Source organism: Lissotriton vulgaris, chromosome 6, assembly GCF_964263255.1.
Source record: "Lissotriton vulgaris chromosome 6, aLisVul1.2, whole genome shotgun sequence".
NCBI lineage: Eukaryota > Metazoa > Chordata > Amphibia > Caudata > Salamandridae > Lissotriton > Lissotriton vulgaris.
In genome coordinates, this window is record NC_141694.1 from 1,120,130,666 (window position 1) to 1,120,146,372 (window position 15,707).

Below are 15,707 nucleotides of genomic sequence, written 5' to 3' on the forward strand. Positions count from 1 at the left end.
GTTTTTCGCCATTAGGGAAATGATGGAGCTTTGCAAGAAAAGGAAGGATGTCCATGTAAGCTGTATCAAATCTATACTACTATAATAAAGGAAGAACTTTCAGCCTTTGAGGCGGGCAAACTCGGGAACCACAGCGCCATCCACACACCCGATACACCGTTGGAATCGTCAGGGGGTGTAGATGGTTATAGGCTATATAAATAAAGTAAAAAAACGTTATTTCAAAAATTTACAGTAAAACAAAAAAGTAGTCCCTACGAAGTAGCGCCGGCCGCAATGTGCGTGCTCACGTCAGGAGCGCGGGGAGGAGCGGCGTCCAGGAGCGCGACGAGGAGCGGCGGACATGGCGCGGTGGAGGAGCGGTGACGTGAGGAGCAGCGTACAGGCCAGCGGCGGTGCGAGCAGCGGACAGGCTGGAGGAGCGGCGGCTGAGGTAAGGGAGCGGTGGACATGGCGCGGGGGAGGAGCGGTGATGTGAGGAGCAGCAGACAGGCCAGCGGCGGTGCGAGCAGTGGACAGATGGGAGGAGCGGTGGCTGAGGTAAGGGGACCCATGTCGGGGCAGGCGGGGGACGGGCCGGACAGGGGCCCGGGCTGCTGGACAAGGTCGGGGCGGGTCGGGGAAGCCTGTTGCTCCCGGACAAGGTCGGGACGGGCTGCTAGTTAAGATAATACTGGAACAGACAAGGGTAGCCGGGGAGGCAGGCAGGCGAGTGTAACTCTGCAGCTCTACATGCCAAGAACAGATGCATACTGGTAAATAGCATTTTCCGTTCAAAGCATTTGAGCTGAAAATTACACACTATGCATAGATTGTATAGCAGTACTCACTTTTAGCGGCGACCACCCCTATCTGTTGCAGTAGTTTGAAATAATGTTTTGAGAACAGCCTGGACCACATTAGCTTGTTGTTTGGTTTGAACAAATACACAATAGTGTTTTGTGAATGTGTGCGGTGTAGACCATGTAGCTGCTCTGCAGATGTCATCTAGGGGAATGTTCCCTAAAAATGCCATTGAAGCCCTTTTTTTCCTTGTAGAGTGGGCTTTAGGGGAAACCGATAACGTATGTTTAGCTTTGTGTTAACAAATCTGTATGCATTTGACAATCCATCTAGCTATCCCAGATTTTGAAATGGGATTACCCTTATGTGGTGGTGAGAAAGACACAAAAAGTTGTTTGGTCTTACGAAAGGGTTGTGTTCTCTCGATGTAGTATAGCAATGCTCTTTTGACATCTAGGGTATGAAGAGCTCTTTCTGCTACTGTCTGTGGTTGCGAGAAGAAAACGGGCAGTTCCACAGATTGATTGAGGTGGAAGGGAGAAATGACTTTGGGCAGGAATTTTGGATTAGTACGAAGAACAACCTTATTATGATGCATTTGCAAGAAGGGTTCTTGAATGGTTAGTGCTTGTAGTTCACTAACTCGTTGCAGAGAAGTAATAGCTACTAGGAACGCACCCTTCCATGTCAAAAATTGTAGTTCACATTTATGTAAGGGTTCGAAGGGAGGTCCCATTAGCCGTGTGGGAACAATGTTTAAATTCCACACAGGTGAAGGTGGTATTCTGGGAGGAATTATTCTCTTAAGGCCTTCCATAAAGGATTTAATAGCAGGCACTCTGAACAGAGATAGATGCGGTCTGTTTTGAGGATATGCTGCTATTGCAGCAAGATGCAGTCTAATAGACGTGTATGCTAAGTTACATCTTTTGAGGTGCAGTAAGTATTTTATGATGTGTTGAATAGACACGTCTAGGAGATTAATATTGTTGTTGCGACAATATATTACAAAACGTTTCCACTTAGCTGCATAACATGCTCTAGTGGTTGGACATCTAGCTTCTTTTATGACATTCATGCAGTCTGGAGGAAGGTTCAAATATCCAAATTCCAAGACCTCAGGAGGCAAATCGCTAGGTTGAGCTGAGCTGGGTCAATGTGCCTGATCTCTCAATGGCTCTGTATTAACCGCATTGAGTGCTGAGATTTCAAAAATCCCGCGTTACGTGACAAGGTCAACTCGTCACACGCACAAGTTACTACTTGTGTAACGATATATCTGTAAGAGACATTAGTTAGTGATAGATTCCTTACCTTAGAATATCCCCAGGCGTCAGACTGGATCCGGAAAGTTTTGCGTAGCAGTACCCTTGCGCGTCGGTAGGCGTCGTCTGCGGCTCCGCGTCCGTCGTGGGCGTCGTGATGACGTCGTGGGAGTACTTAGACGCCGCCTCCGCGTGCTGACGTCAGTTCTTAGCCACAGCTTTTCCGCATCAGAAGCGCAGAGCCATGACAAAAACCGACACTGGTGCCAAGAAACTAGGGCCCTGAAAGGGGATGACCTTAACCCTAGATATCGGTTCGCAGAACGGGGAGGATGGGTGGGTCGGTAAGGAATCTATCACTAACTAATGTCTCTTACAGATATATCGTTACACAAGTAGTAACTTGTGCATCTGAAAGAGACACGTTAGTGATAGATTCCTTACCTTAGAATAGATACCCCAGCAATACCATCCCAGTGGTGGTGAGTCTGCGAACCAATAATCAGACCAGAAAGTCCTGGAGGACGGAACGGCCGAAGTAGCCGTCCCTCCGGACTTGACTGTCCAGGCAGTAGTGCCTTGCAAACGTGTGCAGCGAGGCCCACGTAGCTGCCTGGCAAATGTCCTGCAAGGGCACACCCCGGCCCAAGGCAGTTGTAGTGGCCGTGGCTCGAGTGGAATGAGCCCTCAGCCAACAGGGGGTTCCTTCTTAGCCAAGGAGTACCACGCCTGGATGCACATGATAATCCATTGAGAGATGGTCCGTTTGTGCACCGCTTTCCCTTTCTTAGCGCCCGCGTACCCAACAAAGAGTTGATCATCCACCCGGAACTGGCGTGTGCGATCCAGATAGAACGAGAGCGCACGTTTTGGGTCCAGACGGTGGAGCCTCTCCTCCTCTCTCCAGGGGTACGGAGGCGGAAAGAAGGTGGGCAATGTGATGGACTGCCCAATGTGGAAGGCCGTGACCACCTTAGGCAAGAAGGAGGGCCTAGTCCTCAAAACAACCTTGTCCGGATGGACTGAAAGGAAAGGAGGCTTACAAGACAGAGCCTGGAGCTCACTCACTCTCCTGGCAGAGGTGATGGCTACCAGGAAGGCAGTCTTCAAAGAAAGAAGGCGAAGAGGACAGTTGTGAAGTGGCTCAAAGGGAGTGCACAGCAGAAATGTTAGAACCAGGTTCAAGTCCCACTGAGGCATCACAAAGGGAACAGGAGGAAAGGTATGAGTGATGCCCTTCAGGAATCGATTTACGATAGGGGACTTGAACAAAGAAGGTTGGTCAGGCAGCCTCAGAAAGGCTGAAAGAGCCGAAAGATAGCCCTTGATAGTGCCCAGAGCAGAGCCCTGCAGGGCAAGAGAAAGAAGGAAGAGAAGAACCTCAGAGAGAGGGGCATTGAGGGGATCCACAGCCTTTGCTGTGCACCATGCCACAAATCTGTTCCACCTGCAGGCATATACCGTCTTTGTGGAGGGACGCCTGGCTGCCAGAATGATGTTGCAAACTTCAGGAGGCAAGTCAAATGGCCTCAACTGTCGCCGCTCAATCTCCAAGCATGGAGTTGGAGACTGGACAGGTTCGGGTGGAGGACCGTCCCCTGCTGCTGCGACAGAAGGTCCTCCTGAAGAGGCAGACGAACCAGGGGATCGACTGACATACTGAGTAGCTCGGGATACCAGTACCTTCGTGCCCAGTCCGGAGCCACAAGGATGACTTGTGCCCGGTCGCGCTTGATCTTCTTCAGCACTCTGGGCAGAAGTGGTATAGGTGGAATGGCGTACAACAGACCGCAGCTCCACTCGCGACGAAAAGCGTCTCCGAGCGAGTGCCGCCTTGGAAATTCCAACGCGCAGAACTGATGACATTGCGCGTTCTCTTCGGTGGCGAATAGATCAAACCAAGGCTCTCCCCATCGCAGAAAGAGGCCTTGCGCCACGTCCGAGTTCAGGCGCCATTCGTGATCCATCGAGCACCGACGGCTGAGTTCGTCCGCCCTGGCGTTCAGAGAACCTGCCAGGTGTTGAACCACCAGAGTCACGCTCTGATGTTCCAGCCATTGCCAGAGGCGCAGAGCCTCCTGGCAAAGGGTCCACGAACCCACTCCGCCCTGTTTGTTGCAGTACCACATGGTGGTGGTGTTGTCCGTGAACACCTGCACTGCACTCCCTCGGACAGACGGGAGGAATGCTTTCAGTGCCAGACGAATCGCCCGCAGCTCCAACAGATTGATATGGAGCCGGGACTCCGCCGGAGACCAGAGTCCTCTGATCTCCGCCTCTCCCAAGTGGCATCCCCAGCCCTGGAGGGACGCGTCCGTCACAACTACGTGCTCCGGTTGGGGAAGGGAGAGGGATCTGCCATTGACCCAATCGCGGTCCGTGAGCCACCACTGCAGCTGTCTCGCAGTGCCCTCCGAGATCAGGACATGGTCGGACAGGTTGCCCAAGTGCTGGGCCCACTGAAACTTCAGGTCCCACTGCAGAGCCCGCATCCGCCACTGTGCGTGATGCACCAGAAGGATGCAGGAGGCCATCAGCCCCAGAAGCCGCAGCGTCAACCTGACCGAAACCCGGGATAACGGCCCGAAGATCGGAATCAGAGCCTGTATATCCCGAACCCGCTGTTCGGGCGGGTAAACCCGAAACTGCGCCGAGTCGAGAACCGTTCCGATGAAAAGGAGCTTCTGAGAGGGGCACAGGTGTGACTTCGGCACATTGATGGAAAATCCCAGCTGGTGCAGGAGATCCGCCGTAGTCTGGAGGTGGCTGACGACTGTCTGGGGCGAGCCCGCCTTCAACAACCAGTCGTCTAGGTAGGGGAAGACTGAGACCCCTAACCTGCGCAGATGAGCTGCGACCACCGCCATCACCTTCGTGAACACCCGTTGGGCGCTGGTAAGGCCGAAGGGGAGCACGGTAAACTGAAAGTGCTCGAGGCCTACCGTGAACCGCAGGTAACGCCAGTGGGCCGGCAGAACGGGGATGTGGAAATATGCGTCCTGCAAGTCCAACGCTACCATCCAGTCTCCTGGGTCTAGGGCAGCCAAGACCTGAGCCAGTGTCAGCATTTTGAACTTCTCCTTCCGGAGGAAGCCGTTGACGTTCCTCAGATCCAAGATAGGACGTAGGCCCCCTTTGCCCTTCTTGGGTACCAGGAAGTAGTGGGAGTAGCGAACACGTCCTACTTCTGGCCCAGGAACGCGATCGATGGCCCCCTTGGCCAAGAGGGCCGAAACTTCCTCCTGCAGGAGCCGCAAGTGATCCCCCGATACGCTGTGGTGTTGCGGTGGCATGGCTTGAGGGGTCGTCTCGAAGGGGAGGGAGTAGCCCCTTCGGACGATCTGCAGCACCCACCTGTCCGAAGTGACTGTGCGCCAGTGAGAGTGGTGATGGCGAACCCTGCCTCCCACTGGCGTCACATGGGCCGAAAAGCACGGACTAGGAGGGTTTAGAGGCGGATGCTGCGGGGCCAGGTGTGGACTGGCTCCGCTTGTTTCCCCGACCGCCTCCACGGCGGTTTCCACGGCCGCGCTGGACGACAGTTTGCAGCGAGTGGCTGGCGGCACGTGTGGGGGCGCCCCTTCCTTGGCTACGAAAGGAGCGAAAGGCACCCATTTGCTGGCGCGGGGCAGAGAGGCCCAAGGACTTGGCCGTAGGCCTGGAGTCCTTAAAGCGCTCAAGCGCGTGGTCTGCCTTGCCATGACTGCGGCTTAAGGACCTCAGTGAGGAGGTCAGTCCTCACGGCCGCGACGGGGAGCTCAAGGCCCAAGGCCTTGGCAGCCCTCATCAGCACCACACTATAAGTAGCACCCTCCTCCGAAGCCACGGTAGGAGGAGAGACAAATCCAGTGTCTGGAGAGGTGTCCAGGCCACTGGCCTCCCCAAGGTCTCCTGTCCAGTCCATGTTAGACTGGCACTCTCTTGCCAGAGGGTCCTCAGACCCCTCCCAATACTCCTCTTCCCCCATCTCCTGAGATTCAGGGTCGTAATGGAATGAGGACGGTTCATAGAAACTAAAATCTCCACATGGCGGCGTCGTCCCGAAGTCGGAACCGACTGAGAGGAGGCATCGGGGACGGCGCCGCCCGAGGACGACGCCGGAGGGGACACCACACAGACCGACGCCGGGGGGGTCGTAAGGTCCACCGGTGACGATCCTTCGCCCGAGGAGGGTCCAGCAGCGCCCCGCTGCGCCGGGCCCGAAGGCGCCGACGACGCAGAGGCCGCTGTACCCTGCGGCGCCGGGCCCGAGGGCACCGGCGGTGTCGGGATCGTGGGGCCCTGCGGCGCCGGGCCCGAAGGCGCCGGCGGCGTCGAGGCCGAAGCACCCGACGGCGTTGGGGTAGTAGCCCCTGACCCACTAGGGCCCCCAGACGGGTTCGCTGGGCCCGAAGGCGCCACGGAACCCGTCGGAGGAGAAAGGGACCTCATGGCCATGAGGAAACGCTCGATCTCCTCCGGCGTCGCGTTCAGCCCAGGGACCGGGGGGTATGGGGCCAAACGCGGTGCCCGCGACTCCTGAGGAGCCGCGTGGGCGGTGTCACCCGAACCCCCGGCCGCATCGCGCGAGTGTCGGGGGGAGTCAGAAGAGCGATGATGTCTCTTAGACTTCTTATGCTTCTTACCTGACGACTTGGACCCGGAAGAGTGGCGCCGACTCCCGGAGCTGTGACGGCTCCACCCCCGCGACCTGTCCCTCGACCTCCCTTGGGACCGGGACCGTGACCTCACAAGGCGCGGGGCTGACTGGCGGATTTCGAGTCGCCTGCGGGACCGCTCCCGCCTGGCCTTCCTCGAAAGGGCCCAACAGTCGGAGCAGGCCTCGTCGTCATGGTCGACGCCCAAACACATCAGGCACAGGCGGTGGGGATCCGTGACCGACATGGTACGGTCGCACTCGTCGCAATGCTTGAAGCCGGACATCCCTAATGGCACCGTCGGAGTCGTGAAGACTTCGAAATGGATCAAAAGATCACAAAAGTTTAGTCAAAAAGTGACTAGGGAACTGCTCTTTCCAGATCTGCGCTGGCTGGTGCGGAAAAAAGAAGAACTGACGTCAGCACGCGGAGGCGGCCTTTAAGTACTCCGACGACGTCATCACGGCGCCCACGACGCCGACGACGGACGCGGAGCCGCAGACGACGCTTACCGACGCGCAAGGGTACTGCTACGCAAAACTTTCCGGATCCAGTCTGACGCCTGTGGATATTCTAAGGTATGGAATCTATCACTAACGTGTCTCTTTCAGATGCACAGCGCAGGTAACGCCCATGACGAGTTGACCTTGTCACACGCATCGAAGGGGTTAAAAGGTGAGGAGACGGGTATAATTTTTGGTGCGGTACTACAGACAGTTGTAAAAGTGTGGTGTACCACGGCATTCTGGCCCACGTTGGAGCAACCAGGATGAGGGTCAGAGAATGCTGCTGTAGTTTGCGTACTACTAGTGGCATGAGTGGTAGAGGTGGAAAAGCGTACGCAAATCTGTTTGACCAGTTCATCCATATTGCATTGCCTTTGGACAGTGGGTGTGGATATCTAGCGGCGAAGCTTGGGCATTAGGAGTTTGTGGGTGGCAAAGAGGTCTATATGAGGATGTCCCCACATCTGAAAGAATGGTTGAAGAACTTGCGTATGAAGTTCCCACTCGTGGGTCTGTTGTGTCTGACGACTTAAAAGATCTGCTATGGTATTTTGTACTCCTGGAACATGCTGGGCTAGAAGGAATATGTTTTGCGATATAGCCCACCGTCATATGTCCTCAGCTAGTTGAGAGAGTTGCAGGGAGTGTGTTCTGCCCTGTTTCTGTATGTAATACATGGCTGTCATGTTGTCCGTGCAGACTAACACAGCTTTGTTTGATACTTGCTTTTGGAAAGCTTTCAGTGCTGGGAATATAGCTAGTAACTTCAAGTGATTGATATGGAGTAACTTTTGTTGTGGTGTCCACCTGCCTTGCATGGTGTTTTGCAGTAGGTGGGCTCCCCAGCCAGAGACCGATGCGTCCGCTGTCAAGACTATTTGGGGAACTGGCTCTAGGAAGGGTCGCCCTTTGAAAAGGTGTTTGGTGTTCCACCACTGCAGAGAGCGATGAGTCCGACCGTCTACCAACACTAGGTCTGTTAATTGACCTTGAGCCTGGTTCCATTGACGTGCTAAGCACTCTTGCAGAGGACGCATTTGAAGTCTTGCATGGGGGACTATGAAAATGCAAGAGGCCATCATCAATATGAGATGCATGAACACTCGTGCTGGAAGGGAGTGTTGTGGCTGAAACTTTGTGAGAAGAGTTTGCATGCTGGCTATCCTTGCTGGAGTGGGATAAGCTAGCGTTGTTGAGGTGTTTATTGTGGCACAGAGGTATTGTTGTACTTTGGATGGTTGCAGATGAGACTTGGTGTGGTTTATTGTGAACCCCAAGTTGTGGAGCAGTTGAATCGTGGTATAAGTGTGTTCAACACACTGGTTGTATGAGCTGGCTTTTATGAGCCAGTCGTCGGGGTACGGGAAGATGTGGCTGTGCTGCCTTCGTAAATGTGCTGCTACTACTGCTAAGCACTTGGTGAATACTCTTGGTGCTGTTGTGACTCCGAATGGGAGTACTTTGAATTGATAGTGCTGCCCGTCTATTACAAATCTGAGATACTTCCTGTGAGCTTTGTGAACGGGAATGTGGAAGTATGCATCCTTGAGATCTAGAGTAGCAAGGAAGTCGTTTTGTAACAAGAGAGGAAGGACTTGTTGGAGTGTGACCATGTGAAAATGGTCTGACTGTTTGTATATGTTTAGCGGTCTGAGGTCTAAAATAGGCCTTAAGAGAGCCGTCCTTCTTTGGGGTAAGAAAGTATAGGGAGTAAACACCCTTGTTTTGTTTGTGCAGAGGTAGTTGTTCTATTGCACTTTTTTCTAGCAAAGATATTACTTCTTGCTTTAACAGTGATAGATGTTCTTGTGACATTGGACACTCTTTGGGTGGTATGTTTGAGGGGGTAGATGTTAGTTCTAGACAGTAACCTGACTGAATAATTTGTCGCACCCACCTGTCTGATGTGATGTTGGTCCAGGCAGGAAGGAATCGTTGCAGTCTTCCCCCCACAGGAGTGGAATGTTGGGGGGGAAGGGGAGGAAAGTCATTGGGTAGGGGTGGAGGTAGAGCGGGAGTTGTTGGTTTTGCCTCTGTCTTTGTTGTTGTTACCCTGTAACCCCCTCTCTGGTAACCCCTAGTGAATGTGGATTGGCTAGGTGGTCTTGTAGGAAGTGGAAGGGCTTTCGGAGGAGTAGCCTCTTGCGTTGCCTCTATGTGGTGAGCGATGAAAAGAACGTCTGGGAGCTTGCAGCTGCAAGGCTCCCATAGATTTTGCTGTGTCGGTGTCTTTTCATTTTCTCTAAAGACACATCGACATTAGGGCCAAATAAATGTGTCTCATCAAATGGCTGATTGAGGATGGAATTTTGTACCTCAGGTTTAAAACCTGAAATACGTAGCCATGCATGTCTACGCAAAAGGGTACTGGTAGTGATTACCCTTGAGGCAGTATCTGCAGCATCTAGGGCACAACAAATGGAAGTATTAGTAATATTTTTACCTTCTTGTACGAGTTCATTGGCCTTATTTTTATACTTGTCTGTTGGATGCTGCATTTGGACCCCAGTTCATCATAATGTGCCCTGTCATATCTTGCCAACAATGCTTGAGTATTGGCAATGCCCCATATGTTAGCTGCCTGTGACGCTGTGCGCTTACCAGAGGCGTCAAGGAGTTTAGATTCCTTATCTGGTGGTGAGGCCTCACCTGATGTCTGTGAATTAGCACGTTTATGTGCATTAGATACTACTAAAGAATCTAGTGGTGCTGGACCTCTAATGTAAACTGGATCTGTAGGGGCAGCTTTGTATTTTTTCTCAGTGCGAGGGTTGAGGGCTCGAGCACTGACAGGATCTTTAAATACCTCTGTTGCGTGCTTAATTACCCCTATAAGCATTGGCAAAGTGGCAGTGGACCTTTGTGTATTATCAAAAGTGTCCAATAGGAAATCTTCCTCCACAGTATCGGTGTGTAAGTCAACCCCATGGTACTTGGCAGCTCTCTGGACTAGTAAGTTAAAACCTATAGTGTCCTCTGATAGGGAAGGCCTGGAAGGATATACATTGTCTTGGTGGGATGTAAGGCACATCAGGGGGTGTTCTAATCATCCCATGGGTTAGGTGACTGAGGGGGACAATTGGTCCCTACTGGGTCATGTGCACCCCCACCTGTGTCATCAGAGTCTGTGTCTACATCATCATCTGGATTAGTGGATGGTGTAGGCGAATTATGTGGTGGAAGAGGTGTAGGAGGAGGAACAGTATGGGGAGGGGGTGGAGAAGGGACCCTTAATGGAGAAGTTGCAATGTCTCTTTTTTGGAGGAGGTGCAGGCACCTCTAGTGGTCTCTTCTTGGAGCTAAGAGCTAGTTGGCCAGTCTTAGGATCCTTTACAAGAGTCTTGAGTAGGATCTAGTGTAAAAAGCTGTTCTGTGTAGGGCAGATCCTTCAGCGTCGAAGTTCTCGGTTCCGGAGGTTTCTTCGGCACCGACTCGGTAGCTGGTCTAGAGTCTTTTGGCTTAGAAGTATGACCTTTTGGAATGTCTTTTACTGGAACGTGTTTTTTCGGTTCCGGGTTTTTTTTCGGCTCCGAAGCGTGTGAGTCGGGACCTTTAGGCGTTTTTTTTACCCGGCTCAGAGAGCGGTTTTGGCATCGATGAGCCGGTGCCAGTCTTCGGCACCGAGTGCTTAGGTGTCGGAGCAGCGGTCGGCGTGGTTGAGGAAGATGGCTTTTTCTTCGGTGTCTGCATGGGATCGGTACCGGGAATAGGCTGACTCGATCCCGAGATGCCTGACCGCAGGGTCAGCGGACTCGATAATTCTCGCCTCGGTGCCTACTCTAACCAGGGATCACACTCGGCAACTCTGGGCATTAGCTTGCCTCATCTCTACAACGGCCCCCCCACATTCGCCGGGGATGCCTGGTTTCACCTTGGAGATACCCAGTAGGGACCATCTCACAGGGATAGCCAGGACGGGTTCCCCAGCGGTCTACAGCGCCACGATGCCTCAGGGCAGCAGTGCGCTTTACAAGACCACATACATTACATTACATACATTACATTAGTAGGCTTCTTTGCCAGGCCCAAAGGCGGGGCGTGGGAAGCAGTCTTTCGGTGTGCACCCGGGCCCGAAGGTGAGGTTGTGACCGAAGCCTTTTTTGAGGGTGTTGAGGAATGGTTGGGGTCGACGGTCTTACTTCCGACCAGTTGAGCTGGAGTGATGTCCTCGACGAGTCTTCGGCATCAGAGGAGCTGGCACATTCTTTGGGCCGCTGGTGTTCTGGCACGTCGACGCTGTCTTCAAAGATGTTGTCTTGGATCGAAGCTGAAGAGCGAGCCATTGTTCTTCAAGCTCGTCGGTCATGAATTATCTTTTTGGAGCGGAAAGAGGCACAAGCGGAACAGTCTTTGGCCTCTTGCTCCGGTGAGAGGCAAAGGTTGCACACCTCATGTAGATCTGTGTGGGGAAACTTCGACCCAGATCGAGGACAATTCTTGAATGGCGTCCTTTCCATGAGCCAGAGAGTAAGGCCTAGGTAGGCCCGAAGGCCTTCGTCGACGACCGGAATCGAAGACTTCGAAATGGTGAAGAATCGCGTTGATGTGGAGGGCGATCGAAACAATACTGTCGAACTGGGTGAGGATTGCCCGCCAAAGGAAATTTGGTTCCAAACCAGAGCACAGAAAACACATCCGAGCCCAATGACGGAAAAAACAATCTGAGGATGGAGCCGATGCCCATGCGCAATGTGGTCCAAAGGAGGAGTCACCTATCTTGTGACTTCCAAAGAACTTTTCAGGACAACAACAAACTGAAAACATCCGGGCCCAACACTAGGTGGCGATCTATGCACAGTGTGTAAACAGCAGCTCTTATGCCTAGAACAATATAACCCTTGGAGATCAGTTTGTAGAACACAAGTTACCTCCTGAGCATAGAGAAGAGGTGGTGTATTATAGGTCTACCTTTGAAATAACTTAATGTCCTATCTCTGCACATCCCATCATTAGACCTCTTCTATACTTCCTCTATACTACCATTAGTAAGTTTGCTGTGATATAGAGAATTGTTTTTAGTAGATTATTCTCCTAGAAAATTAGTGATTATTGCTTTGCACGGGAATATGACCGTTTGCCTTTTTAGGATGTCAACATACCAATTCACAAACGTTCAATAACTAGATTTTTCAAATAAATGGCAGCCTAATTAGAGGGATCAAGACGGGAAAAAATGCAAGAAATTTGAGCACCTTACCAGAACACTCAGGAAGAAGGCCAGCACGGCAGAACCAAAGTACAACCTGGGCATACTGAAAAATTAGGATGGCCACAAGTTTCTTGTTGTTTAATTCTATAAATCCTGCAAAAAGAGAAACGAAACAAGTTACTCAATATGGAAAATTATTATTACGTTTGGTGCTTTCCAGTACTATTCGAAATCGCTATAGATTACCAGAATAAAATAACATCTGCAAAATGCAGTTCTCCAGCTTGAACAGAGCAAAGGATTAAGGCCACGAATCCTTGGAAATTGATGTTTAAATTGCATTAGCTTTGTTCGAGCAGCACAATATATGCAGGCTGTAGACCTCATAATGAGGCTTTAACTCCAACCAATAAGCTGAAGAGCATGGGCTCCACTTCCCTCAGAGAAGTCTATGGCTTGCATTTTCCAAGCAAACAAACGTAAACATACAGCAGCCACGTGTAATAGGGGTGAAAGAAGGACTGAATGTGACTTTCAAAAAGAAAAAGCTGGTAAACTCTAGTCACAGATAATTAATTTATTTTCACTGGAGCTTTCATAGATTCTTATGATTGAACTGGCAAAAGATTAAATAACTATAACAGAAATATTACCAGTGCACATTTGTCAGACAGCACCAGCAGTCCCGAAGCAGCTTCAATTCTTACTTGGACCTACAGACAGTAGAGTCTTGTGAACTTGTGCAATGAAGACCGCATTGCTGCTGCCTTACACATTTTATTTCCAAAATGTACCTACTTTGTTCCTGAACCGCCTACAGCACTTGTCACAATGAGAAATATGAACTGTAACCCATTGCGTTATCTTTCGCTTGCTTTGAAATGGGTTGCCCTTTGTCGTTTAGACCAAAGGAAAAAAAAAGTTGATCTAAGCGCCAAATGTAATTTTTCTCGCTTATGTAAAACTTCAAACAGCGTTTGACATCTATGAAATGCAACAATCTCTCCACCACAGTTAAGAACTGCAGAAATGACGTTGGCACCTTTTTCATTCAGATAGAACAACACTGGAACTAATTTGTCTCTACAGAATTGTAATAAGTGTATGGTTATTATTTTTTTATAAAAGATGCGTAATATTATCTTCAAACTGTCTTTCCTTATTGCCTGCAACAGCTTCATTGTTTTACAGGAGAACATTAGTAACAATCCTTTATGAATGGGCTCAGACGTGTTAAAGCCCAGACTGTTTTTAGGCCTCCATACAGATAGCTTATAGCCATCTGTTCTTGACAAGACCTAATATGGACAACACCATAATATTCACAGTGAGCACTGGCCAGTGCACTGTTTACCACTGTGTTGGTTTTCTAGACAATCTCATGTACTCGTTTCTTATTCAATGTCTTCCCTTCCTCTACATAGAGGTATATCAGCTAATTTATCATCTCTTTGATTCGATGACTCCGACGTTTCACTTCACATCTTTCAGGTAACGAGTTTTTAATTTGAACTGGATGAGCAGCAATTGCTTGAAATTAAACTCTTCAAAAACGGACTACCTTCTGTTTGGCAACAACCCTTCTTTCTGGTCAAACAAGCGGTGGCCCCATGAACTAGGGAGTCTGCCTATCCCCAGGAAAAAAGCAAACAAACCTTGGGGTGATTATTGATGTGAAGTTATCTTTTGAAGGACAAATAAATCATCACCTCGTGTTACCTCATTCAGAAAACCTTAGGGAAAGTATTACCTTTCATTCCACCAAGCCTGCAAAAGAGGGTAGTCATGACTCTGATCTTGTCCAAAGTAGACTATGTCAATGCAACGTGTATCAATATTCAAAAAATGTTTTTTACTTAAGTTACAAACACTACAGAATGCTGCAGCTAGGCTACTGCTGGACATTCCAAAACATACACCTGTCTCTCAAGCACTCATTCAACTACACTGGCACCCCATTGATGAACATATACAGTTTAAGGCACTCTGCATTGCCTTCAGGGCACAACATGAAGTCAGTCCAGAATACTTTATACAGCATTTTCAACAATATATCCCAGCGCGCTCACTGCCCTAATCCACAAGTGGGACCTGGTAATCCCCAGATTTAAAAAAGCACACTGAGGGTGTGAGAGGCTTAGTCTTATGCACATTGAGACTATGGAATTCACTTCTGGCAGAACTAAACCTCAAGGCAAACTGTAGGAAACTGGCTCTATATATACTACACTAAAATGAGGTATAGTGTGAATAGAGTCCAGGTGACCGCAGAGGTTAAAGTTAGATAGAACCTTACTCTGTAATTGTGGTAGAGTGGTCGAGCAGTAAAGCAGTATCAGAGGACAGTGTTAAGCATTTGATGTACACCCTCAGTCAGCAAATAATTCACACACTCAAGAACTGAACTTTAGACCAATTGTTTTTGTATAAAAAATATACTGTTTTATTTTTAGAACCAAGCAAGCGTGGCACAGGTAAACATTAAATACTTTACAGTAATAAGTTGCTGAATGTAGAACAGTTTGAAAATGCAATAGGAATCATACTTTGTTTGATTTACAGGGGATGCAGTCTTTTGCAATACTTAGCAAATACAGTACATTGAAATGAATAGGCTTTTTCACCAAATTACAGGTAAGTTACTTTTCATATTACTTTTCTTACTCAGTGCCGGATACCTAGAATCAAACAAAACAATTGACAATGCTGAGACTGACTACTCCATTACTTTGGGTAATTTCATGAGAGGAAACATGAAACTCTGCTTCAAAGATTGCACCTTAGTTATAAACACGCTATTCAATCTTCATTTAATTTTTTCAGTTATTTTTTCAAAAGACAACATACTTAGTTGTGCATTTCAGTACATAATAAACATAAACACAAATATGAAAAAAATGATGAGGGCACACTAAAACATATTCATCACCATACACTTGGCCTATTACACATTCATATCACATTCACACCAACATCCATCCTACAAACAAAAGGTCCCTTTGCCACATAAAAATGTATAATTGAACAATTGAAGCACCATGAATCAAAGATTAAAATTAATCAAAACTTTTTTTCGAGGGAAATGTTTTCCTATATACAAAGGTAACTTCTGGGTGACCAGGGACCAGGTCGGTCGATGCGTTTCGAACCCCGACTGTTTAAGGGTTCTCCTCAGGACCAATAACTTTCTACAAAAAACAACAAAACAACATGTTTTAGACTAACTACACTTCAGCATGACCTATGGCCTTAGGTCAAATCTACACCCCTCAAGACGCTTCCCTACCTTCAGTTCTCCAGATTATGATTAGAATCCAAGTATGCAAAAATCCTCATTATGAAGTTTAATACTGCCACTAACGGGCTC

The 15,707-nt window shown here is 49.5% G+C and overlaps 1 protein-coding gene across 3 annotated transcripts in view; it reads right to left on the reverse strand.

The window, feature by feature from the left end:
• Positions 1-15,707, reverse strand: part of AHCTF1 (AT-hook containing transcription factor 1) — a 1,100,496-nt gene that overhangs the window by 921,644 nt on the left and 163,145 nt on the right. For all 3 annotated transcript variants that reach the window (XM_086927206.1, XM_086927204.1, XM_086927205.1), the window contains exon 16: positions 12,389-12,493. In XM_086927206.1, the coding sequence (XP_086783332.1) occupies positions 12,389-12,493 (105 nt within the window). The remainder of the gene's footprint in view (positions 1-12,388; positions 12,494-15,707) is intronic.